Source organism: Fundulus heteroclitus, chromosome 23 (assembly GCF_011125445.2).
Source record: "Fundulus heteroclitus isolate FHET01 chromosome 23, MU-UCD_Fhet_4.1, whole genome shotgun sequence".
In the NCBI taxonomy this organism is placed as follows: domain Eukaryota; kingdom Metazoa; phylum Chordata; class Actinopteri; order Cyprinodontiformes; family Fundulidae; genus Fundulus; species Fundulus heteroclitus.
The window spans coordinates 18,613,083-18,640,884 of NC_046383.1; the positions used below are offsets into that span (position 1 = coordinate 18,613,083).

At 37.3% G+C, this 27,802-nt stretch overlaps 3 protein-coding genes across 3 annotated transcripts in view; 1 reads left to right on the plus strand and 2 right to left on the minus strand.

Moving 5' to 3' along the window:
* LOC105928709 (neuronal acetylcholine receptor subunit alpha-7) overlaps positions 1 to 6,988 on the minus strand; it is a 52,965-nt gene extending 45,977 nt beyond the window's left edge. Inside the window, exon 1 of the mRNA XM_036127120.1 lies at positions 6,833 to 6,988. Coding sequence (XP_035983013.1) covers positions 6,833 to 6,902 — 70 coding nt within the window. The 5' untranslated portion in view covers positions 6,903 to 6,988. The remainder of the gene's footprint in view (positions 1 to 6,832) is intronic.
* Positions 6,989 to 18,620: 11,632 nt separating this feature from the next.
* On the plus strand, positions 18,621 to 21,948 carry LOC118557317 (uncharacterized protein C3orf85-like). Its single transcript, XM_036127165.1, has 5 exons — positions 18,621 to 18,679; positions 18,797 to 18,832; positions 20,849 to 20,973; positions 21,116 to 21,201; positions 21,406 to 21,948. The coding sequence occupies exons 2-5, from the start codon at positions 18,799 to 18,801 to the stop codon at positions 21,482 to 21,484; spliced, it is 324 nt and encodes a 107-aa protein (XP_035983058.1). The 5' UTR covers positions 18,621 to 18,679; positions 18,797 to 18,798; the 3' UTR covers positions 21,485 to 21,948.
* A 277-nt stretch (positions 21,949 to 22,225) lies between these two features.
* Positions 22,226 to 27,802, minus strand: part of LOC105932615 (neuronal acetylcholine receptor subunit non-alpha-2) — an 8,805-nt gene continuing 3,228 nt past the window's right edge. The window contains exons 3-6 of the mRNA XM_012871853.3: positions 25,170 to 25,214; positions 24,918 to 25,027; positions 23,335 to 24,250; positions 22,226 to 23,259 (exon numbers count right to left, since the gene is read on the minus strand). Coding sequence (XP_012727307.2) covers positions 23,092 to 23,259; positions 23,335 to 24,250; positions 24,918 to 25,027; positions 25,170 to 25,214 — 1,239 coding nt within the window. The 3' untranslated portion in view covers positions 22,226 to 23,091. The remainder of the gene's footprint in view (positions 23,260 to 23,334; positions 24,251 to 24,917; positions 25,028 to 25,169; positions 25,215 to 27,802) is intronic.

A 27,802-nucleotide genomic window follows, 5' to 3' on the forward strand; every position in this document is an offset into this window, starting at 1 on the left:
TTGTCAAAGATTCTCCGTTTGGTTTGGTCTGGATTCACGATACCACAACTAACTTGTTTATCATGGATATCTTTTGCTCAGGTTGATGTCCACTGTTGGTAGATAGGATTTTTGTATGGAAGACAGAAAGTAGAATTTTTGTCTCTTTAGGCCAAGTAAAAATCAAATTTCACAGGATGATAATAAAATAAAGTCCACATTTGATTGAGCCTTAGGAAAAATTAAGAATTATATAGTAATTATCTATACAATGTGATATATCTATATGATATATTAAGTATCATGATCTGATCAGTGTTCAAAAGGCCCTTAGACTTATATAAGTTAGAGGTAATTTAAGGTTTAGTTTTAAGTACTGATGCTTATATACTGTGATTTCTCTGTTCAGCATCCCTTTGTTCCTTGAGGGATACCGTATTTTAGGACTATGATGATATTATCATGTCGGCATCTTCAACATTGTGTTAAGGTTGCTGACTCCTTTTGGGTGATTTCTGTAACAGGGTTTCCTCTAGGCTTTTTTAAAACTGTGGTGGTGAACTAACTGGGTTATCTGAAACAAACTATAAGGATTATTTACGTTAATGTTGTTAAAATGTCATTCAAATGCAACATACTTTAAGAGTACCTGATGAAATAATGTATGAATTTTTATATGTTGCCTGAATCCAAAAACATAGAGAACAGTCACTAGATTAGTCTCTAGTCGCTCTTTTGTAAAATAAAGTGGCTAGAGGGTCAGAAAAGTCCCCAAATATAGTGAGTCACCAATTTGGTGTAAACTGGACTGTCGTCTCTGGTTTTCCTTCAGTACCGAGGGCAGTGCAGATTAGCTACTAGTAACTTCATACACTTGCCAGCTTCACAATGAGACAAACAGGAGCTGGTGGTGTTGGTTTTAAAATAAATTGTATAATTTCATATTTAAATTTATTTTATTATTTCTGATTAAAAAAGTGCACAAATGTACAGTATGCACATGCTTTATATCGCTTTAACATATTTTTTTTATTCATTCTGAAAGTGTGGTGTTGCGTCATGATCAAATTCATGTAGCGGAATGCATGGAGTGACTTTACCTGCGTTCATGTCTGCTCTCCTTATTATGAGTCAATTACAAGAAGACCACACACACGCACACCCACATACTTAGAAATGTTCACCTGAGTCAGAGATCTGTAAACTGTGGGTGTTTATTGAAGTATGGAAAACAGAGAACTTAAATAGAGCACACGCTGTGTCTTCCTTATTATCCTGCCTGCAACTCATTCCTGTAAAGATGGCCTGAAGTGAATCCTGGCCTACAGTAAGTGGTGTTCTGGCTGACACTCCAGGTTGAGAGCAGTGATAAATACGATTAGTGTCTTACAGTCCTTCAACCTCAGAGCCAGCTCACTTATGGTCACCGTCAATCAAACTAGAAATGACCCTGCTTTTAAGGTTATTAAAAAGACTTCTAGGTATACCGCTGTTTTCCAGAATATACACACATAACTTTGTAACTCTGCACCAAAGTTATTTTTTTACTTTTCTTCCTTGACTCATGGGATTTATACACACTTTACAGGTAATGATAGGTACTCTTATTGACTTTGTTGGCAATGACTTCATAGATGCAACTCTGGCTCTGTTCCCTCCCCCCATCTGTGCATCTTTCACAGTTGTGATACTCCCACGCAGGTTTTGACCACACTACTCAAGTTTTGAAAAGCAAGTCTTAGCTACTGGCCATATATTAGAAAAATCTGTACTGCGTCCAATCTCTATAGTACAGAAATGTTACATTTAAAGATGCATATTTGGGTAAAATCTAATGTGTTTAATTCACAACTTTACAACACACACTTTTATTAGCGTTTATGAAACTGACTCCAATCCGTGGATTAAAGTTTGCAGTGATTTAAATTAAGGCCATGTTCTAACACCTCATTATTTCCGTCATAATCATTTGGAAGAGGAATGAGTCTGTCGGGGGAGAAGAGCAGTGAAGCATACAGATGTTCAGATGTTAACCCAGGTGGTGCGCCCATTACCCAAAATAAAGCCGGGGACACGGAAAGAGAGCAAGCTTAAAGTTTTAGTTGACTGGAGCTGAGCTGAATGAACCAACTGAGTGGAACTAAATCATGATAGCAGATACGATTCAAAGAGTTTGACCATGTCATTAGACGTGAAATAAAATCTGAAATGTTTGGCATAGGTTATGCTGTACTATTTGCTGCTCTTTTCTGCTTTAAAAAGGAAAATAATAGATTTGTACTAATCAATTGGCCAGAGATAAGAATTATCACATTAATCACATTTTCTTTTCATAGGCTATGATCTGTTGTCGACAATTCGTTTTTTCCTGTTAGTTAAAAGTCCCAAAATGAAGATTTCCAATCCTTCATTTGTCTATGAACATATTAAATTGTTATTCAAGATTTTTTATGTCCTATAGCTCTTAGAAAATGAATAGGAATCAGTCCGACCTCAAAGGCAGACAGAAATTGGTATTTTCTGGGAAAAGTCTAATTGGTGCATCTAAAAGTTGTGACAACTATATTACATTTTGACACATTGTGTTATGCCTGCTGTCAGTCTAATACTTATTGTACTTTAAAAATGTCTGAAGATTAATATTAAAATCTGATGTTTTGGTAAAGCAAAATTTGTGCTCAGTGCATTTTAGCTTATCTTAAATGATGCTTTGTACCAGAAAACTGTATGAAAAATGGCATCTATGCGTGTTAAAATCTTTATTTGATCCATTCTATATCTGCATATCCTTGCAGGGTGGTGCCTATCACCAGTCGACACAGGTCAACTGGTGCCGTACACCCTGGACAGATCTCCAGTCTATCACAGGGCAACACAGACACATAAGGGACAGAGAACCAATGCATGTGCACACTCATGCTCAGACTGACCAATCAGCCAAGCCTTTTAGTGTGTGAGTAAAATTAACTATTATGATAGCACATTTTGATATGTACAGAAACTGTTTACAAAATGTTTAACATGGATATTCCTAGATGACTGTGCAAAAATGTAGTTTGTCAAAAATGTCAAATGTATATTTTATATACTAGCATATGATGAATTTAACTGCAGAGGTGCAACATGAGTGGACTTTTAATAATCAGAATGTTTCAAAATCAGGAGTAAATTGGAGAATACTAAACAAAGAAAACAGTTTGTATTTCAAAAAAGGGATAGGTGAAGTAAAAGGTGAAGAGGGGTAAAGAACACCACTGTGCTAAAAACATGACAGAAAACACGTATTTAGAACAAGACAGTTTAACTTTCGGTGCTAACCTGATTCACTGTGACACTATATGTTACTCTGTATTCAAAAGGTATTCAAAAATGCATTCAAAAGGGCATGCATGAGTTTGAGATGGATGAATTTATGCAGAAGAAATTATAATGTACTTTTGTAGAAGCAACAGTCTAATGTTCTGTTGGGCAGCTCTGAATTATTGCAAATCACATCATGAGATGTTGATCATCATCTCCAGAAAAGCTCAAAGGAACCCCGTAGGATTGTAGGCATTCAAAACATTTATCACCATCATTAGCTAAATGCACGTCAAATATGAAATCATCTAAATATGATGGACAGGGTAATCATGTGTTTATTTTGTAAACCTTGATTAAAAAAAAATGATGGAGCAGCTTAAAAATGCAAATGAAAAAAAAAGATTCCCTCATTTACTTTAACACAGTATTGATTGCAGAAAAGATAGATTTTGCCTTTTGCCTCATTATTTCAATTTATTAGATATACATTTGCTGACTTTTAGGCCTATTAACAATTTCCAGCTTTTTAAGCCACCATTGCTCCTAGTGACACTTCAATTTATCCATGCAGTTCTTGCTACAGATTTCTAAATAATCTATTCTGTGCATCATTTTATACTTATAATTGTTTGCTTTAAAACTGCGTGAGGTATTGCAGACTGGAAATAAAGAGAGGAACACATTTTAAGAAATAAAACAAGCTAAAAAAAAACAACGACATACAGAATTACATGAACTATTCAATATGAATAAGCATGAATCCTATTTTAATTTCCCATAGAATTGCAATGGTTGCCAAATTAGGGTTGCGTATAAGGTTCATGAGTTAACAATATTTGTAATTACATCACGACCATAGGGTATACAAGAAAAACAAATTACCAGCTGCAGAGGTTAGAAGGGAATGAATAAAACAGCCAAAAGGGAACAATAAGGCAGATGAGCGGTTGCTTTGAATTTCAGCAGAGGCAGAACGAACTTCAAATTTATCAGCATTGGATTTTTAGAACACCATATTTGATTTTGTTTCTGCACTTTAACTAAAACTCATGGTACGTTTTAGGTGACCTTTACGTTATCTTAATATTGAGCAGATATTTCTGTCTTTTGTTCATGCCACTGGCTTAGAGGTCTTACCACATTTTTTTAATGTCATAACCATTAAAAAAAGTAAAATAATTTAATACCACTAATAAGAATTTGTTTTATGCTTTCTTGTCCACAAACGTCCACAGGTTGCATTGACGATACAATTGTTAATGTTTAGGTTATCACAAACTATTGGCTTGAAATGAATATTACAGCATTTTTAGTAGGGATATAGTGATGAAAAAGTAGCCTGGGGGTAAATGTCCTTCTTTTGCACTCAATCCACCTGATCCAAAAACTCTCCAAACCCATCTGGACATAATGTGAACAAGTGCGTGTCCACTAAACTTTATCACAAGTAGTTTCGCCACCCTTATCAGCAACAACTACCATCAAGCATTTGTGATTACTGTCAATTTATCTTTTACATTGCTTTGGAGAAATGTGCCCCTCTCTTGTTTGCAGAATTACTTTAATGCTGCCACTTTGCAGCTGTGTATGACTTCCTAGGAGGAACAACCTGTTTTGTCAATGACTTGATGCAATCTGCTGGGTTTCCTTAGACTGAAAACTTTTAGACTGATTTGTCCATATGATTTAATTGAATTGACATTGTAAAGTACCTTAAGATGAGAATTGTTGTGAATTGGTGTGATGTACATAAAATTTAATTTAATTTAATTTATGGTCATTTAATTGAACATCACACCACAGCATCTTCATTGAACTTAGGTCCGTTTTTTATAGGCCACCCCAAATATTTCATCGTAATTTTGGGGGGTTTGATACATATAACTATTTTCACCCATTTACAAGTAGACTTTCTGGGGTGCTTCAGGTCATTGTCCTACTAAACAAACCAAGAGTGCTTCTGATAGACGTCAATCAATCACAGAAAGCCATCCAGGTCCTTAAGCAGCAAAGCATGCACCCAACATGAGGGATTGTCATAATGTTGTTCGTTTGATAGTTGTTGTTTTTTTAGGTTTTTAAAGCACTAGTGGCTTGTTTGGTTTTTTTGGGGGGGTTTTTTTCGTATAGTGGGACTGACAGGAAAAAGGGGTACCAAGACAGGGGGAGAGACATGTGGCAAAGGACCACAGGTCAGAGTTGAACTGGGTCGGCCACATCCAGGACTAAGGCCTACCGTACATGGGTCGTGCGAGCTAACCACTGCGCCACCGAAGCACGCCCCTAGTTTTCCGTCTTTGTCTTTATTTCTAATAAGTCCCTTCATTTTTTAAGATCGGTTCATAAAGCCAACGAAGGCTATTAGAAGCAATTTCTTGCTTCTGCAGGTCTGCAGTTAAATTGTGGCTTATTGACATATCCAAATAAGGGCGGTTAATGACAGTTAATTCATGATTTAACATGTGGGGGCTGGTTACTTTTTCACTTAGAGCCTGGCTGGTGTGGATATCCTGTTTTTGCTTGATAAATAAAATAATAGGAAAAGTAAATTTTTCTGCCATTAAAATTTGTTTCATAATCAGAAGCATTTTAGTGCAAAAAAAGGAGCAAAAACAGAAATATGTAGAGGGAAAATACTTTATCACAGCCCTCTGTAGCCTAGTCTTTGTGTTTTGCTGTTACATTTTATTTATTTATTTTTTACCTCTGAGCCACATCCCAGACTTGAAAAACAAATGCAAAACCTTATAACATGTGAAAGTTCAATATCAATTAATGTACTCGACACCAACAATATTTGGCAATGCAATAGAAATATGACAGACAGGCTTGTTGTGGTGAGGTGATGTGATCTGTATCTGTTTATTTAGTCTATTGCCTGCCCCCAGTTTCCTTCATGGCCACTGACTGGGTTTAACAAGGTGAGATGAGGGCAGGAGAAGGTTGAAGGGCCGGTCAATATATAATTATGTGGGTGGGAACGCACACTCGCGTTAAGTTTAAAAGCAGAGATTTAATGAACCTTTCTACTACAAAGTGAGAAGCAAACAGCCCAGATGTTGCGCAGATGACGATGTTGCTGCTGCTGCCGCTGCTGATGAGGTTGATGAAGGGATGAAGCTTATAGGAGAAAAATCACAAAACCATGCATGCACACCACTTTACACATGAATAACCAAAACCTAATGCGCAGAAGGTTCGTAAATGCAAGCAGACATGTGCGGTGGTTGAAAAGAACAATTTACCCAATTATCTGCCCTTTTATGAATTAATTTAGAAGACTAAACTGATTCAAACTGGCTTTGCAAAGATTAGGAAAGCATGTTATCAAATTAAACTACGTGTTTCTGTTTATTTAGTCACTCTTTTTGTAAGCGCATCAGAGCATAGAAAGGAGCAGAGTGTCAAACTTACTGCTTGCCAGCCGTAAAAACAGCTTTTTTTTTAATAAGCTCACCCTTGAATGAAATACTCTCCGTGTTTTTAAAAAAAGGCTCGTATACCTTTATCAAACCTAAAATAATCAAAGATGACTTCTATTCAGCCCTACCTTTAAAAAGCATAGCTGTCCAAATATAAAATCCAAACGAACATGCACCCCAAAACTTGTGGCACCGCATTCTGCCGCTGTTCCGTGAACTCTGCTGCCCGGCTGTGGGCTCTCCTTGTCGGATACACGAGGATGCCGCTGCGTCTCTCTGGTGGAATGAACGAGAGGCAGAGAAGAGACGGCGGGGAGGAGGAGGGGAGATAAAGTGAGGAGGGGGGGGGGGGGCTGACAGACGGCAGTGTGGAGTTCAGAATGGCGCCGTCACGCAGCACCAGGAACACATTCACTCACGCACACACAGACGCACGGGCTGGTTTGCGGTCTGCCCATTTTGCAGTGGATTTGTGAAAAACACGCAAAACTTTGAAGTGAACAGGTAGCCTACTGGTGCATCTCGATCATTTTAATACGAAAGGGTAATTTATTTCACTTAGCCTATTACTTACACTCACAAATCAAATGGGACAACTGTATGTCTGCATCCTTTCATGTCAACAATGGAGTCAGACAAGGAAGCATTTTATCTCCTATTTTGTTTAACTTTTATATGAATGATCTTTCTAAGCAGCTAAACCTGTGTAGAACCTGCTGCATGGTTGGTGATACTATTATTAATCATTTGATGTATGCTGATGACCTAGTGGTTTTTAGCCCAAGTTCAGCTGGTCTTCAGGAGCTGCTTAATGTCTGCTCAGCATATGGTGAGTTACATGATGTTAAGTTCAATCCTTCAAAAAGCACCATCTTGATCTGTCGCACTAAGGAGGACAAAAATAGACTATTTCCAAATTTCAAACTGTCTGGGTCTTTATTGAAAGTCTCACCTGAAGTGAAATATCTTGGTCATATGTTGACAGATTGTCTGTCTGATGATAAGGACATTTACCGTCAGGTTCGAATGTTATACGCTCAGGCAAATATTCTTGTCCGTAAATTTGGATTCTGTTCGGATGAAGTGAAGTTGAACTTGTTTAGATCATATTGTACATCACTGTATACTGCACATTTGTGGTGCAATTTTAAAAAAGCCAGTCTTCAAAAATTGAAGGTGGCTTACAATGATGCACTTAGACTTTTGTTAAATAAACCCAGATGGTCCAGTGCCAGTGAACTGTTTGTATCTGCCCGAGTCAGCACTTTGATGGCTGTATTGAGAAAACTTATGTATAGATTTATTTGTCGCTTGAATGAGTCTAATAATAAAATCATACTACTGTTGGCAAATGTTAAATATAGTGCAATAAAGTACTCTTCTGTACTCTGGAGACATTGGTATGATTGCCTCTTGTAAGGCTAGAAGTCATGTGTTTGTATAGTTTATTTTTTGTACTTTTTATTCTTATATTGTCTTTGTATTCTCTTTGTATGTAATCTGGACTCTGAGTCTGTAATAAAATCTATCTATCTATCTATCTCACAAAAAGAAATTCCTTTTTAGAGACATAAGACTGACAGTTCAAAATTCAGTCTCTTAGAAAATTAAAACATTTCATAGAACCAATAAAAAAAGGATGTCTAAAACAGTAGAACGTTATTGCCACATTATCTCCTACTCAATTATGAAGAAAAGTGCTGATTTGACAGCTGTTCAGCAGTCAGTCATCCTTAAGCCACAAAAGTGCTGTGTTCAAGGATATTAATGGAAAGTTGAGTGGAGCAAAAAAGTATGGTATAGGTCTGTGAAGCAAAGCCCATTCAAGAGTATGAAGGAGATCCATGATGCTTGGACTGCAAGTGGAAGCAATGTTCAAGAGCCACCCCACACAGACATATACAGGACATAGGCTGCAAGTGTCCCTTTCCTTGTGTTAAGCCATCCCTGAACTATTGACAACATCTTAACTGGGCTAAGGAGAAAGAACTGGCTGTTTCTCAGTGGTCCGGATGTCTCTTTTTAGATGGAAATCGATTTTGTATTTTTGCATTTAATTTGAAAATCAAGGTCCCATGATCTAGAGGAAGACTGGAGAGGCACATAATCCAATCTGAAGTTTTGTATTCAGTGATGATTTGAGGAGCCAAGTCATCTGCTGGTGTTGGTCCACTATGTTTAAGACTAAATGGTGAATGGCTTGTACAGCGCTTTATCAAGTCCATCGACCCCAAAAACGTCCAAACTGGCAACCCGCCAATTGCAGAACAAACTCCTTAACTCCTGCGCCACTGTTGCCCTTAAAGGCTACATTGTTTAAGCTCTATACATGTCTTAATTTTATTTTGTTGCTTATGGTTTGAATTCGGTTGTATCTATTTGTCCAATTGCTAATGTAATGATGTCTCTACTGGAAAAATAAATACAAATATAACACTTTTCCCTGAGACCTCACTGATAACCACAGGGACTAGCAATCCTTCTGTGGGGTTTGTTGTACCAAATGTTCAATTTTCTTTATGTTAAATAGCTTTCTGTCTCATTTGATTGCAAAACTACAATGTATACCCATTTTTAGCCTGGGCCTCAAGATTTGATTTATTAAAGGGATCGTTAGTCAAGGATGTTTGAACAATGCAAGAATCAAAATTGTGACAAATCACCCTGCTTGATGCTTAATAAACAAATGGGGGCAAAAAATACTTGTCTTAATATCATAATTACAAACATAGCTAAAAGAATAAATTACATTTTTAAAAAGAGGACATTTTTTGAACATTTTGGTATTTCCAAAATGATGCACCAATCCTGGCAAAGCTACAGAGGATCCTTGACACCCTGAAGATTTCAACTCAGATTGCTCCACATCTGCCAGACTCTATTATGTATATTCTTGGCACTTCCTTTGCATCACCGACTCTTTCACAACACCGATGATTAAAACTCTAAAAGATGAGGACGATTTACAGTCTCCTTTTGATTTTACACTATTGTCGCATTGGGAGGCGGCAGGTTTACCATTTTAATTGCATCTTGCTGAATCAAATATATCACAGAGGGCATTTTGGATCTGCCTTTTTATCACTCTTTAAATCAGAAACTACTGTCAGCAGCCATAAAAATATTGATTATTACTATATTTATATGAATAAAATGTTCCGTGGATTAGGCTGTAAATTAAATCAGAGTAAACATCCTTATAAAATGAGACATAGACCTAACATGCAAAATACTTGAATAGCCTTTAAATTATGGATTTTACATTTTCTTTGCAGCTCCAGTTGCAGATGGAGCCCTACAAATTTGATTCCTGTATCCTCTCTGCACTCTCTAAATGACAATAATGCCAAGGTGACAAAAGACTTCACTCGAAACAAGTATACAACCTCATATTCACAGGTGTAAGAGGATAACTCATTCGCCAGGAGAACCAGAGAAAATCTTTTTAAGGTCAGGGAGACAACGGCCAGTCACAGAAAAGCCTGAACAAACACTGGAAATTGTTACATTCTTGCTGGGACTCTATGGCTCTCTAACAAAGAGAGTCTAGTCTATTTGTCTTCCACTTGGGGTTAATGAAGGGACAGTAAAAAAACAACCTTGTTTGTCAGAAATGATTAGCTTTTAAAGATATAATACTCAAGGCAGTTCTCATAGCTGGATGGACTCTGCAAGGGCTGCTCCTCGTCACTGATGCCATTCATGTTGTTCATGGACAGAAGTAGTAGTGGAGAGGAGGATGTCTTTTGTGGGAAATCTGGGATCCCATATTTGTTTTTTTGCAGATGATGTGGTTCTGTCGGTGTCTTGAAGGTATGAACATTAGCCTGTATTAGAGCAGTTAGCAACTAAACAGCCCTGGGATGAGAGTCAGGTCTTCTACGGTTGAGGCTATGCTTCTCAACTACAATAAAATGCTCCCTCTAGATTGGGGGTATGTCTCTGCCTTTGGATCTCAGATTTTAAGGGGGACGGTTTCATGTCTGATACTAGGATGAGGTGGTAGATGGATAGACAGATTTAGGGCTTGTCTGCACTATTACTCTGTGTTCTGCTGAAATAGGAGCTGAGGCTAAATGTGAAAAATATCTATCAATCTATGTTTCATTCCTCCCTAATGGCCAAGAAATGTGAACATGAGCAAAAGAAGCCAATCTCAGAAGTGGATCAAGTGAGCGTTTTCCTGAGTGAAATCTGGGATGATATATTACTCTTTCTCACTGGAAGGACTAGGCAAGATGTTTGAGTTTCTGATCAGCATGCCCCCAGCTGCTCTATAAGAGTCTTTCCTTGTATTTCCCCCTAAATGGACACCTTGGGCTAGACCAACAACTACCTGGATGGAACTTTTCTAACTTCTGCTCTGAGAATGCATTTAACTAAATCAAGAAACAGACCTCACAATCTTCTGGTTAAGTGTGGGTTAAAAAGGTGAATGTGCTTTGTAAACGGCTTAGGGTCCAAATGAATGAACTGGACAGTGTTCCTAGGGAGGGATGTCTGGGTTGCCCTCCTGGAGCTTTTACCACGGCGGCCCTGTCTGGTTTAAGCTAAAGATTATGGATGGATGGATTAATGGATAGAAATTTTTGCAGCCTCAGTATTTTATTCTTTTATTTTCAGAAGATTTAGTTTACTAGGGATTTTTATAATGTGTTGATTCAACCAATTAGCGTAACTTGTGTAAAGCCACCACAAGGTTTAAGATATTTCTAATTTTTATGTATTTTTTAAAAAAGTATCCAATGAATCAGCATAATTTAAACACATGTCTAATAGAAAACTAACAATCACAAAGAAAAACAATGTAATGTTATCATAACATTAAATCCAAATATTTTGGCATTGGTTGGACAGCATAACCGTAATGCTGTTCAAAAACTGGTAGAAATATCTGTTAAGAACCAGTATCTATACTTGTTTATCTAGCTATCATAAACTAATTTTCTACAAAAAGTTAAGAAATGATTAGCAGTGATATTTAATGTATAAGCATGTAGCATGAAACTGGTTGGAGTATAAAAGTACTATATTATTTTAGCATTTTAATGTTTGTAGATAGTATGAAACTTCATGAAAATATTTGATGTCTTATCAATACCTATAACCTAATTTTTTTTCTTCCTGTTCCACGTCTTCTTCTCTGGTTTTGGTGTACTTCCATTGCAGAGCTACAGTGCCATACACTGTACAGGCCAAGCATAGTTACTGTAGATTTTGTCTTTTTGGTGATTTGGTGAAGCTGATCAGCAAAAAAGAAATTATGCTAAGGAACTTAGAAATGACAACTCAAAAGATAATTTTTTTGTCAATGATTTAAATGGAGTTAGGTGTAAAGTTCAGAGTTGATATCAGGTTTTTGCTGTCAACACTTTGGCCGGTGGCGCTTAGTGGCCTAGAACCAGGAGGGAACAGATTGTGCAGCTCTGTGCATTTTGTTTCTTCACTAATTGGCCTTCATGTTGCTTGTTAATTTATCAGAAAACAACTGAATCGTGCAATCAAAACATGTGTATTTTTATAATAGGTGCATGTGTTCAAAACAGTTAAAAAAGAGCCCCAATTAAAGCGGAAAAGGACCCTTTAATGAACACTTGAATATTGTAAACAAACTGTATGTAATCTGTTTATTATAGCGAGGTCATAAAGGTCTGGCTGTAGCTGTGAATGGTTTTACTGCTGAGAACTGACATAATTATATTGTCACAACATACAGACTATTTCTTTATCAGGCTGATAGGATATAATTTACCTCTTAGCATAGAATTTAAACACACTATGTGCTTATTCATAAGAGCTGCTCTTGTTGATATTTTTATCATGAAGGGTGAAGGCCTCTGAAGTGTATAAAAGACTATTTCCTGAAAAGAAGAACGAAAGAAAGAAAGATAGATAGAAAGAAAGATTTTGACATAGTTCCTGCTTAATTGTGTTAAAATAAAACACAAACTGCAACAAGAAAAGAAAAGGGACCTCATTCTCCATAAGGTCTGAGTAAAGGACAGGGATAGTGTCTCTAGTTCATAAAGCAACCTCTGATCACCAGTCAACCCTGCTTGTCGCACAGCTGCAGACTGTTCTTCTACAAATGTGTCATGTGTCGCTTTGCAATTTTCCCCACTTCCTGGTGTTACAATGAGGTTCATCAACTGCATTGCTGTTGTATTTGTCTGCTTTTTGTGCCAAGCTGGCTCATGATCAAGTGACCTATTTATTCCAGTCCATAAATAATTTCAGATGCAAATAGGACCCCACAGGCAGGGAGAAAGAACTCAGCCTATTTCTCCGAATGTTCTCCCTGACTGGTTCCATGTTGTCACTCATCACAGCAGAGTTTTGTGTAAAAAGAGGTCTCGAGTCTGTGGTATCTGGCGAACTCTCAACCACGAATGTAGTCTTACCTTGCATATGTATAATTAAGGAAACTGTATCGGAGGGCATATGTTTCACTAAAGTTAAGTTGACACATTATTTCACCTCCACACTGTAGATATACCAAGATTCACAGTGACCTCAATGAAACCTCTGGCATTAATCGTCTTCAGGTACTCACAAACATCCGGTGACGTCAAAAACATACTAAAGTAGCTGTTATACTTACCAGTGTGTTAATTCAGTGTTGTGGCGGAGATCTTTGGAGGCTAAAGTAGCAGCTGTGAGATGTTTGTAACGGCCTAATCTCTTGTGAATTATGTAACCATTTAATGTTTTTTGAAAAAGCCCAACTATCCAAAGGAGCCCTAAGAGGCTGGCACAACATGGCTTTATTACACAAGTGCTGTACTTAATCCCAAACCACATCTGTTTCTGTTTCCCCCATACCTAAGCAAGCAATTGTTTTTGGCTGTGTGAGCGAACCAGAGCAAACAGCGGCAAACCTGTTCACCTACAACGACGCCGGGCAAAGTTGACACAGAAAATCCTACTTAGCCATAAATTAAACCAGAGTTGTAAAACTTAAACCGAATTTTTTAACAATGCACTATGTTTGTTTTTATTTTATTGCCTTGCTTTTATAGACTGGCGACCTGTCCAGAGTGTACCTCGCCTCTCGCCCATTGACAGCTGGAGATAGGCACCAGCACCCCTTGTGACCCCACAAAGGATAGATGTGTTAGAAGATGGATGGATGGATGGATGCCTTGCTTTTATTTCGACTTTGCTATGTAAACTTGTGTTAAACTCCATTTACTGAGGGTGTAACTTGTATTTGAGTCCCTGCCACTCCTCCTCTGCTTGTATTAGGTGAGAATAATTACTTAATACATAATTCAAAAGTCTTAAATGGTGCATACATTGAAAAAAGCTTAATATAAGTTACATAAGGAAAGTAGACCTTTTACGTAACTTTGGATAACAAGGCAACATACTTTGTGACTGGTTTGGTTTTGATGTATTGAAATTGTTCAAATGAAACTTACCTAAACAAACCTTAACATTTCTCAAACATGATACATGAGTTACTGATGAAAAATATATCTGTTTTTTTTTCTTCGTGCCTACAATGTCTGGCTAATCACAAACATCTCGCTTAACCAGAAAGTCACTCAAATTGGTAGGCTTTTGGTGATGGGCCAGGCAGGACATGATGAAAAAGGGTGATTACAGTCTCAGTTGCATGGAGGGAAATAGCAATCTTAGACAGCATCATACAAAAACAACCAGCATAGCATACAATGCAGACAACAACATGTATCGCAACCAAATCTCTAAAGGTTAATCAGCGTTTTCTCAGAATCAGTAAAGGATGGCCTCTCCATTGGTGATTTCATCCTTTCTTACTAGATCCAAATTTAACTAAAATAGACTTATGAGCCCGCACTACCAGTGAAGGAGTCATCACAATGGGCCGATCAACCAATCAGACGCAGAGATGGGCTATTGTGAGAGATGCATCGTGGTAGACAGCTAATAAAAATGGATTTAACACATTACTAATCTGTATTTGAAGAATGGATTGGCTCACAGCTTTCTGAATTTCTAAAGCCACAAAATAAGATTAGATTAGAAAAGTTGACCATTTTAAGTTTTGAGAAAGAAATCTTACTCTTAAAGCCCTGTCACTCTTATGAATGTGTTTTACCATATTACCAGTTGTATATACAGGGTGATATATTCTGCAAGCTGTGTTCACAAATCATGTGAGGGTTTTTGCACTGACTCCGCAGATACATGCCACACTATAGCTTATTTTAGTACCACTATATGCCTCTCCTCCTTGACTGCTCTGTACGTGACTCTGTCCCAAGAGGAAAGAGAAGCAAACAAATACTTTGTGTTAAAAAGTGGGTTTCTGCTCCAACCCACATGAAGAAGAAAAAAAACATCTCACTCTCTGCAGTGTTTGTTTGGCCCCAAGCAAACTCCTAACTGATGAGGCTCTGTGGCCTCACTGCTTCCAAAGCACGTTATAATTACAAATAAATACAACACCACGGACAGCATTAGAGAGATTTTGCCCCTTGTTTCAGCACGGATGGAGAGTTTTGCTGGATGTTTTGTCAGGATTTGACATTAAAACACATCTTGTCATCAGCAAAACATTGTCTTTAAATGACACAAAGAATAAATGAATACAGTCATATTCAACAAATTAGAATATTATTGAAAAGTTCATTTATTTCAATAACTCAATTCACATAATATAGATTAGCACAGACTGATGGTATTTTAAGGCCTTTATTTCTGTTAATTATGATTGTATCCACCTCCAGCTAATAAAAACACACCATTTAAGATTCAAATATTGCATCAGATTAATGAAACAGCAACATTTTTCATGCAGAGATGCAGGCCTAATTAAAAGTATGTTTAATAGCGGTTTAAATGTTGTTTTAATCCGACAAACTAGCTTCTTAGAAATGCATATTCTAATTTATTGAATATGACTATATATGTTGATATTTAAACAGGGAAATGATGTAAGTTGTTCCTCCAGTTTATTTGTTTGGTTTCAGGAAAGCGTGTCAAAAGCAGGATTAATCTCCCATAAGCAGAAGCAGAATGAACACAGAGAAAAAAAATGTGATTACCGTGCTTGAGATAATAGATAACAGATCTAAGCAACACATTTCTTTTTATTTATTAAAAGATTAAAAAAGAGAAATATATATGTTTATAAATATTAAATGAACTGTTTTGAAGCCCAAAATCTGCCAAGTTGTTCAATGGAAGCAGAAGACGTGTGATTTGGTTGTTGTTTTGCTTGTCTTTTTTTTAATACCGGTGAGGGAAAGTGATGAGAACAGAAGTGAATTCGGGGTCCAAAACAAACTTTTGACACTATATAATTTAAAAAATATGAAGTTTTTTCTGTTAATGCATCAGGTTCTTGTCTGTCTATGTTATTTTCACACCATAAAATATAAAACAAACCAAGTAGATATAACAAATTACAACTGTATCAGTGCTATGTCATGTTACTGTTAGAATGCATGTGAGAGGTGCTATAAAGGTAAATAGCAGGGTTTGGTGATAGCCTATATGACGGTTCTATTTTTATCTCTAATGGTTGACAGGATAGTTATTTTGAGCTTTCTACTGCATATTATTAAAGATACAATCACTGTCTCTCCATGTTTCTAAATTAAATATTTGGAGAAAGAAAACCCACCTATCCCAGCAGGGTACACATGTGTGCAGGTGTTTGATAGAATGAGGTCAGAAGAGTTTCAGTTCTAGTTTGTGTTTCTACCTTTGATATGTGAAAGACACTAGTGTGTCTGCGTTAGTGTGTGTGCATGCATCTGTGATTGTGCATCTCTATGTATGTGTTATGTGTCTGTTCGCATATAATATTTCCTGAAATATGTGCATATTTGACATGTTACTTAGGCAGGGACGTTGGAAAAAGAACAAACAGGCTTTGACTTCGCTGCTGTCGACTCCAAGTGAAGATCTCACAAGTGATGATGTGCACCTCATGCACAAAATAAATACAGCAGTACGGGTTAATATTAACAAAGTGGGCTAACCAAATATTAGATGAAGGAAAATGAACTTATTTTCTAGATTAAATCTTATTGCTATATCTGTAGCAAGAGAGAAATATGGTTTCTGTTTCAAAATTCTTTGTATTCATAATTGTAGCTTACATTGAAATTAAATAATTTGTTGATACAGAGTCTGAGTGAGGCAGAGAGTTTAAAGAGCAACATGAATCTCTCTTCTATGAAAGTCAGGTTTTCTTTTCTTTTCCATTTCAAATAGTATCTGAAGAAAATGGGCCTCTATGTCACATCATGTTTATACCTTAGAGACATAGTCAGGAAGCTATTGATTATATTATTAAAATGTTCACAGGCACACTGGTTGATCTAAAATATAAACTGAAAAGTATTTAAGTCCCAGTTATTACAGGTCCTACTAGACAGGGCACCGAGGATGTTTTTATGATAACTTTTTTTTTTAACGGTGTAATCTCCCACAAAGGGAATAAATATGCACAGATTATAGGTGTGATTTTCCACGTTTTAGCTCTGCTATACCTGTCCAAATATTTTTTTTTCCCTATCCCTCCTGGAAATGAAGCCTTATCCCACAAACAGTATTACCCATAAGGCTGGGATTGGCACATGGGTCTTCTGAAGACAGCTGCTGCTGTGTCCTCTCACTTCAAGCCTGCAAATCTGTTACTCTGTGCAGGTGGTGACTCTGTTTAGGTTTTTTAAGGGATGCCAGTGAAAGGTCAAATCTCTCACACATACTTCAAAATTAACCGTGGTATAGCTCAGCGGTGCTGTTAAAGGTGAGGGAGGTGAAACGGAGTCGGACCGTGTGAAAAACACAAACAGATGCGCAGAAAGAGATCTGAGAGATCAGTGATTGTGTGGGTGGATTAAAAGAATTTTGAATCTTCACAGAAGGACCCATACAATTATTACTCCCCCTCCCCCCAGGACATCACACTGTGCCCGGTTAGAGCTGCTTCGGTTCAGTTTTAGCTTGATTTAATATTCAGTGTTGCTCTGTTTACCACAATTGAATGTGTGATGGCTGATATAACATCATGCAAAATAAATCCACATAAAGTCCTTGGGTCATTCTTTAAAGAAATGAATCTTTGTGGCTTTACCTCAACAAGATGGAATTTCAATATCTCCTGGGACTTTGATATTTATTTTAAGACTTGGCTTTTAATGGAAAAGCAAATCTGATATTCCCCTTCTGTGTGTTAATCCCATATCACTCTATTTAGCCTCATATAAGATCACATACTGTGTTCAAACCTCTGCATATACACATATTTTCAGTGCATAATCTACTCTGAACATAATGTTATCATGGCTGCTGCTTTTTTAAATCTTGTTTTCAGTCATCCATATTTTACTCTGTTAGCATGAGTTCACCTTTAACTCTGCAAATATAAAGCAATCTGGGCAAATCCCTGCAAAAAAGGGGGGATTTCACTGTTTCTGTTTAGCTTTGACAATGACCCCAGCTAGTGGAAGTTTGGCTGAAGTGCAGAAGCGTGACCAGACTAAATGCACTTCTGCTCCAACTCTCCAATATTTGTGATTCCGTAAAACAATGCCTGGAGACGTTAACTTCTGTTTTCGGAGGATCGAAGCAAATGCAACCCAATGTCTACACATGAAAATGTTTTTGAGCTGTAAGCAGATGTTTTGCACAAATGGAAATCATAGAACATTTTGATTAACACATCATTTTGTCAAAAGTGTGAAAAGTGGTGAAGGTTTGAATGTGCTTTTGCTTTGGTTGGTCTAGGCAGCAACACATTTCTGCTGAATCTCACTGCCTGGCTTGTACCCATAAATCACTAAAGGATGTTTATTTGTATCTCAACCTGGAAAGCTTGAGTGATCATTGGCAACATATCACTGCTGACTTTCATTCCTCTCTCACTGCAGCTAAAACCCGGTGAAAGAAACTCTTGTTTCCTCCCACATCCTGACGAGCTGTGAGCTCAGACGGCAAACATTCATCTGACCGTCAGCTTCCTACTCAAGCTGCAGGTAAATCTCACTCTCTGCCACTTTCTGGACGTGTTGACTTCTTTATTTATTCACAAAGTCAGAAATATTCGTTTTCTGTTTTTTCTTCTATCATAAATTATATTTAACATTTGTTAGACATGAAGTTGGTGATCCTTTTGGCGATTTTAAGTGGTAAGTGTTTTTTTCTTTGCTGATTTTAAGTAATAAAGTTGCATATTTTAGATTTAGAGCTAAGACTTAATTTTAACAAACCTCTGTTGTCATCAAGCAAATGAGCTCTGATTGAATTTTGATTCATGCAAAGTTTATGTTGCCTTGACGTTTTGCTAAGTTCTTCAGCCACAACCATTGCTGTGTTTTATTGGGAATTTTCTGTGGTGGACCAAAATATTTTTAATTGTTGTTTTTTAGAAAGAAAAAAAATCGGCAAAGTATGATGTGCATCTATGTTTAATCCGATAAGTCAATACTTTGTAGATAGTTTTTTGCTTGAATAATAGCTGTACGTTTTGGGGATTTGCCTAATCCAGCTTTGCACATAAACCGACATCCTTTTTTCCAAAATAACTCAAGCTCAGTGATATTTAAATAGAAAGCATCTGTCGTAAGTCGTGCAACAGATCCCCTATTGGATTCAGGTCTGGTCTTTGACTGGACCACTCTGAATTTGCTTTGAGCTAAACCTTTCTGCTGCAGCTCTGGCTTTACGTTTAGGGTCTTTGCCCTGTTGGAAGGTGAACCTGCATCCCAGTCTGAAGTCTTTTGCAATCCCTAACAGGTTTTCTTCATGGATTCTTCCTTATTTGGTGTCATCCATTTTACTATTGGCTCTGATCAGCTTCACTGTCCCTGCTAAAAAAAAAAAACACCCACAAAGAATACTGAGATGTTTCACATTAGGTTCAGGGTAATGGCCATTTATTATTTCCATGTTACTGTAGTTTCCCACCACACGGAGCATATTGCATGTGGGCAAAAACTCTCCTACATTGGAATCTACATAAAAAGGGAAGCTTGTCCCCAATGGCTTTCTGGCGCTGATCGATTTCCCTTTGCTGCTCTTCCATAAGGTTAAGCTGTGGATTACACAGTTAAACTTTATGAACATTTCTCAGCTTTAGGCAGCCATTCTAATTAATGGACCATTTTGGTAAGTTTGCAGTTGCGCTACACTCTTAATTTATGATTGATTGATTGATTGATTGATTGATTGATTGATTGATTGATTGATTGATTGATTGATTGAACAATGCTTCAAAAGCTTGGATATTGTTTCATAACCTAACCCTGCTTTACATTTCTCCACAACTTTATCCCTGCCCTCTCTCCTGTGTTTCTAGATATCATTATGTGGTTTGTTCACTAATATTGTTAAACAAATTTCAGATGCCTGCATTAAACAACTATATTATATTGAGATTAGATTGCTCAGAGGTGGACCGTTTTTACCAATTAGGTGACCAGCAGCCACTCTCGCATGACTGGCACCTTTGGCATGCTCCTCCTTCTGCTGCACCTGACCAATTAAATTCAAAAAGTTGATTCTGAGTCAACATACAGGTCAGTGCAGCACCACCCAAAGCATTAAAGCTAGTCTTCCTATTTTCAGAAGCAAGCAGGGGATGCCCACTGGGGACGACAACACCCCATTGTCTGTAGAAAGCAACAGGGCATAACTGACATCTAAGTAATATTTTTCTTTCTGGTTCTCATTTGCCACCTTTTCTAATGCTGCCTTGGCCCAAATCAAATCCCACCCCAGAAGGTGATTTTTGGGTGCTATTACTTAAATGGATTTTACTGAGGGATATCGGAGTTACAGGAAATGGCTACAAATGCATGCAGCACTTTCAGATTTTTATTAGTAAATAAGTAATTTAAAATTAAGTATAACTTTGTTTCCTCTACAAAAATATGAGTGGAATGACTTTTTGTTGGTCCATTGCATAACATTCCAATAAGATAAATTGAAATTGAGAGTGTAACTTATTTTTGCTATCCACACACTCTCTATCATTCTTAGTTTAATTATTTTTGCAGAGCAGCTTCCACGATTATTAAGATGTTGCAAAACAGATACCTCAAAGAGCACCAAAAATGTTTCCCATGTTTTGTCGCTTTTAACGGCGGCAATGTGGTTAACCTCTTTGGTTTTAGTAGCGGTGATGATCTGCTTTTCTGTCTCAGGGGTGTTCGCTGCTCCATTTATCAAAGAAGAGGCAGCAAAGAAGTTTATCAGGTTGAAGAGACAGGCTGGATACTGGGATCCGCACCACTCTCAGAACATGTGGGGTTTCACCATCCAGGAACAGGTAACACTCTTGTTGACTTGAGCACACAACATTTGCTGCTGTACTTCTACTTTATGTACAGCACATTCGACAGAGCAGCAGCTGTTTTAAAGGTGCAACATAAATAACTTTGACTGTCAGTGATAACGCCTATGGTCTTTAGATCAACGAGCAGTGGACGGCCCTTCGAACAGGCGCTCAGTACTACATGGACATGGGCAACCTGATGTTTGACCGCTCTGTGGCTGAGTGAGTCAAACTTCACACATATCTCGCTGCCACATTTTAACAGAAAATATTCCTCCAGTTCTCTAGTTTTCTACGTTTAGGTTTAATCATCATGTAAGCTTGAGAAAGATCAGCTGTTTCAAATTTACAGCTCACAATAAAGCCAAAGGGGATTTTGACTTTAAGATGACTAATTATCTTTTTCTTGTACTTGGTGTGTTGCAGTGAAAACACCAGACAGTTAATGGAGATGCTGAGAAACGCACAAGCTCACCTGGACAGCCAGATGGGCCGACACCAATAGGAAACAAGAGAGGGACAAGACTTCGTGCTGTGAACAGAAATATTGTAACTCTTTTTCTAAGCCGGCACTTTGATCCTAATGGGATTTATAGATTGTAGTGCAGAGTAGTGCATTTTATTCTGGTCTGTAACTCTTATTTTTGGTTTAGTCATTTTCTGAAATTTTATAAACAGTTTCTGTGTTTGACCCATGCTTGTTGAATAGTCTTCTTCTGAAAATGATTTTTACAACCTTTTACCAAAATGTTGCCTTTTTATATACATGCCAAAAAGAAGTTCTGTTTTTATTAAGTTGACCTTTTAATACAATAAAACACTGATATCAAATAACCTTCTTCTTTGTATATTTGCTAATTAAATATGCAAAAAATTACAATAGAAATACCATTAAAACTTTTCTTTATTAGATCCTTCATTCACATCAAGCAAAACCTTTTTATTGCTTCTAAAATACAATCTTATAAATAATTTTGTGTGTGTGTGTGTGTGTGTGTGTGTTCTTTTTACCCAGACATTGTGTTTTTCAGAAAACATTTGAATGTTGAATTCTGGTTTACCACTGGGTGGCGATAGCAGCAGCAAAAATTTGTTTCCTTCATAAGTTACCAATTACCCTTTCTGATTTCTTTGTTGCAGCCTCTATGTTTAGACATTTCCCTGCATGATATAAAAAAAAAAAACTATTTAACTATACATCTGTCCTATATAAAACTGGCCAAAAATGTAATTAATTACAACAATTGTATCTAAAACTTTATTATTGTCATAAAATACACGTCAATTCAAAACAGAACCTTATGGAAACTTCACCTATATTTTTAATGAAGTCTAGTCCAAATTCACTTTTTTGGAGAGGGCTTAAGAAATAAAGTTTAAATTGTACTAAACAGAAAACAGACACAATAGCTCTGATTATTTGCCAAAAATGCTTTCATATCCAAACTGCAAAATTTCTATAAGGGTTTTGCAGAAATCTCTAAGATGAAAATCAAGGCTTTGGTAAGAAACATGTTAGATAGTTTAATTATGCTGCTTGAAACTAGGGTCAACATGGCAATGTTTAAGGGATAAGCAATATCAAAGTAAAGACAAACAATTTTTATAAAAAAAAAAAAAAAAATCAGTGTTTCGGGGAATCCTGGATGGCTGTTTAAAACTTGATACAGAGACGTTATGCAGAAAAAGAACATAGAAAACAACTAACATCTAAACAGCACAAATAGTTTTGAATAGGTGAGTAAAGTGCATAGATCCAGCTTTCACACTATATGCATATGTTTAATATCTTTACCGTCTAGATTCCTGTTCATTGAATATCCACCTTAAAGAGTGAGCCTGTGAGAGCTGCAGAGCTGGACACCAGATTGTGAAGAAATAGCTTTAAAAATACAATATAATGCATTAAGCTGCACTTGAAAAAAATATGTATTTCTTATGTGAATTGTTATTTTGTGCACTTGAAACACACATATAATAAGATATAAACCTCACTTTACGGAGTGGTCAGGAGAAGTCAAACAGTCTTTGGTGGCTTCTTCTTGCTCAGCTGTAACTTTTTATAGATTCCTGGAAGCAGATCTTCAGCTGCCTAAGAAAGAGACAGTCTGGTTACTGGTGTAAAGGTGGCTCCTCAGTTGTAGATGGAGGAGGGATTTTCAGGAACATGTGCAGGGCTGGAGTGAAGATAAGGATGGTGCCCAGAATTGAGACTGTAAGGAAAGCCCACAAGAAGATTCGGTCTAACACCTGAGCTACAAACTTCCAGTCTTGGACCACCTGCGGGGAAACAGAAATCAGACATAAATTAAGGAAATACAATAGACTGAAATGGTTACTCATAAGAATACGTACCTCGCGGATGAAGTGCTCTTTGCGAATATGTCTGCTGATATACCGCACCGAATAGATGGCTTTCTCCAACATGGTGGCCCAAGCTTCTTCCTCCTTCCCATCAGAAGCTGCCTGTCCATAAGCTCCACTGCTTGTCCGCTGGCCTGCCCTCCGACCTCCAGAGCGAGGCTTCAGTTCAGGACTTTCCGGAGCTAGCTCCGGGTAGTGGTACCGGTCGGTGTGTCCTCGCATGCAAAGCAGTCTGGGAAGCTTCTGAAGGAAAAGGGTGCGAACCCAGGGTGACATAGGGTGGTAGGTGGCTGAGGAGCGGTGGTGCACATTGATGACGAAGACAGTGACAATGATCGAAAGGGTGACAAAGATCATGATGAAGAGCAGATATTCTCCGATGAGAGGGATCACCTTGGAGGAGGAGGGTATGATCTCTTCTATGACCAAAAGGAACACAGTGAGAGACACTAGCACAGAGGTGGAGAGTGATAGCTTCTCTCCTTCATCTGAGGGAAGGTAAAACACCAGGACGGTGAGAAAGGACAAACCCAAACAGGGGATGATGAGAAAGAGTGTGTAAAAGAGTGGCAATCTCTTCAGGATGAAGGAGTAGGTGATGAAGGGGTAGGAGTACATGCCATCCCTCCTGTTTCCTTTAGCTCCAGTGGCGCTGAGTATCTCCCACTCTCCATTATCAAAGAAGTCTTTCCGATCAACGTGGTTTTCCATCAGGGCCAGGTCCACCATGTTGCCATCATACGTCCATGAGCCAAACTTCATGGAGCAGTTCTGCCGGTCAAAGGGGAAAAAGGTGACATCCATGGTGCAGGCAGACTTGTAACTAGCGGGTGGCCTCCAGGTGATGGCACCATTGTACTTTACGATGGCTTTGGTCATCAGGGAGCCCTCAAAACGCCCATCGGCACTGAAGAGATATAGAGTCAAAATCAGGAATTATTTGTTATTCCCCAAATCCATTTTTAGTGTATCACTGTGTTTGTCTTTAGTGATTACATCTACATCTTATTTTGTTCTTTATTAGTATTATAAAATAAAAAAGGGAAAATTTAATTGAGCCTCGGCTCACAACATGACTTTTACTCAAAGCCTTTTGTAACATCCTAAAAACCTTCAGGTTTTACTAAAGTTTTACAAATATTTTAGCTGTACTTTCCACTGATATAGCACATAACTTTAATGACAAGCATCATCCAGGCAATCCAGATTTCCAGTAAACAGATCGCAAACCATCTATCAACAATTACAGCCTTCAAGTCATGAGAGTTTTGAAATGAAACTTGAACCTCTTGCAGCAGATATCTATGCTGTAGTGATAATACTAGCTCATGCATTCAAAGGAATGAACAGAGCTTTAGTTTCTGTTGAATTATGTTAATATCTAGCCTCCTCAGCGACAGTACTAATGCTTCTAGCATTTTGGCATCGTCTCTGCTTATGAAATATAATGTGATTTGCTGGTGTCAAGTTGCTGTATTGTTTCAGTCACACTAGGTAGGACTGAAGGGTACAGCAAGGGGTTGCACCAACAGCAGCAACAGTCAGTTGGTTAGAGGTACATTTGTGCATCTTACTTCTCATACAGGACGATGTCTGGGAGCCATATATTTTCTGAGGGAACTCTGATGGAGGTGATCCCACCATATTTATCTGGATTCCATCGCAGCTTGTAATCAATCCACTCCTGGCCAACATAGACACAAAACACACCATGTCTACCTTGTATTTGCAGAACACAACACAACTCTGACAACAGACTAAAATAATGTACATCAGCAGGTTCAAAGCTGTGCAGATCAATGACTTCACTTTCTCTTCTTGCTTACCTGAGTCAACCAAACATTTGTTGTCATAAGCTGGTTCTTCTCATCCTAAAATATAGAACAACAAGCCATCAAAAAGATCTAAATATCAAATTTTCATGAAAACAGTAACATAATAACGGACAAAATAACTGTGGGCTAATTTAACAAGGTAAAACACACAAAAAGTCTCATATTCCCTAAATGCAAAGAGCAAAAACAATTTATGTAACAATGTGACAGATTATATTTTACATTTAGTATATTTACATGATGCATTCATTCATTCATTCATTCATGCAGAAATGTATTTAATATATTGTACAGACGCTCACCAGAAAAGATAAAGCATCTGTAAATCTTGGAAAATTTATCAAATTCTACATATAAACAACTTTTTACTTTTAATAAATCTAAATATATTGGATTTTGCAGGAATCTAGTTAAACTGTCACAGGCGTTTGTGTGAAATTCTGTGATTTTGGAATATGCATAAACATATTTCATGTTAGGGGTTTGTACATGTATTTTCTCTATCATTTATAATTTGTAATATTGATCTGTCTACAGTTTTACCCATTTTTCTTCATACTTATTTGTCTCCTATATCATTGTTCCATGCTCAAGTATTTTTCTGTATAATAAGAAACGAGAAAAAGAAAAATCGGACCAAAGATGTGAGCCATGAACCGAACTAGGGTGATGCAAATATCTCACAATGTTACCAGAAAAGGTCAGGAAATTATATATCGGATGTAGCTAATGCAGGTTTTAGATCAAGAAAGGCTGTGAAGAGATAAATGTTGCATTTGAAGGAGATGTATCTGAAGCTGCAGCACATCATCCAGGCCCAGCCTCAGCTGTCAAAGTGGGTTGGATTGTTTGGAGATCACATAGACCAGATGTGAACCATAATCTAATACTGAGCCATGCAGCAGCCCAGGGAGACTCTGGGGACATAAAAAACGTAGCCAAGCTGCTTTGCTTACTGTTAGCTCTCTTGCCATTTCTCTTTCCAAGCTCTATTTGGTCCAGTAACAGAAGAGCCTTTAGAGTTTTTGTTCATTTATTGTTGTTTCCAGTGAAAAGACCACGAATGGTAAGTTCAATCTAAACAGGTTGAGATAAATATTTCAAGAAAAGTAGAGTGCTTTCTCCATCTGCATTCCCAGTTTGCTCTACTGAAACAACTAAACCATCTCAACCTATCTGAGACAGCTCTTGAAATATTTAAAGACCACCACAGAGAGAAGCTGTATAGCTCGAGATTTATTTTAAAAACCCTGCAGAGCTTCAGATTGTTCTAAAAACATAGGTTCGTCTGAATTCAGCACCTTGGACAGAGACTTAATTGAACTAAACGTTAATCATTTTAACTAACTGTTATCAGTTGTGTTCACCCATTACACATGTGTATTGTTATACATATTTCTCTCTGCTAAAGAAGCATTTCTTATTAACACACAAGAGAGTAGAACATATAGCTTTTTGTTATTATTTAAGGTTCAGGTGGAAAATATTCTCTGTAGCAAAATATGCAATTGTTGGTCCACAAAATAACACAACAAAAATCAAAGAGCCCATGCTGCTCACTTCCACATATAATATGTGTTTTTGTTTTGTTTTTCAAAATACCTATATTTGAAATCTTAATATGAAAGAATTAAATTCAGAAATTAAATTTCACTCATTTATTTTACTGCACAGTTCGGTAATTATTTTTTTCTTTCAAAAAATGTTATTACCAATCACTCATCTTATCAATATTGTACTGCTACAATGTCAAACTTGGTTGCATTTTTTTTCTTTCTTTTTTCTTTTTAGGTAGTTAAACTATTTGGAGCTGAGCTAAAATGTCTTTGCTGCTGTAGAAAATTGTCTGAACTTAAGTTTAGGGCCAGACAAACGTTGGGATGCAATAATACAATATTAAAGCTATGTCTACTGGATTTGAGATCAGTTTTACATTTTTTAAATTAAAACAATATTTTGTGTCAGCATGTTGTTTTCATTGCATGCCATGTTTACCTCATATGTATGCCCTTGCAAATATGGGTCAGTATCACAGCAATACCCCTTTACTATTACTTAATCTCACACAAGGTTACCCTGATGCTTCACTCACCACAATACTCTAGATACTTTAAACACTTATTTTCTATTTAATTCAGCAAATCATTTTTGACCACTTGGCACTCAGAAAAATGGAGATTCAATCCCCAAATTGTTTATCTTTTAACATAAAAAACATCATGGAAAATTAAGCATGAAGCAGCTGGACACACCTTTGGTCTTAATATACATGCACTATTCAAACCCAGGGAGTATCCAAATTAACACATATAGTTTAGGCATAAAAGGAATAAATCTTCTACAAAATTTTCCTTTTGTATAGACCCAAATTAAAAATTATATATGTCAGCAAACATTGCAAGATAAGAAAATGTTATGAAAGTAGCTTGCAAATGTCATGATTCTGCCCTGCTTTCCCTGTTTTCTCCATGATTCTGTTTCACTTGGGCTGGCTGGCTGTGTGGCCACTCTCTGCTCTGCTGATTGGCATGAGCAGCTGCACCTGTGGCAGCTCGTTTACCTCATCTCACCACACCTGTTGACCAGACTTTTTTTTACCAGCTTACCACAGCTGCCTGTTGCCA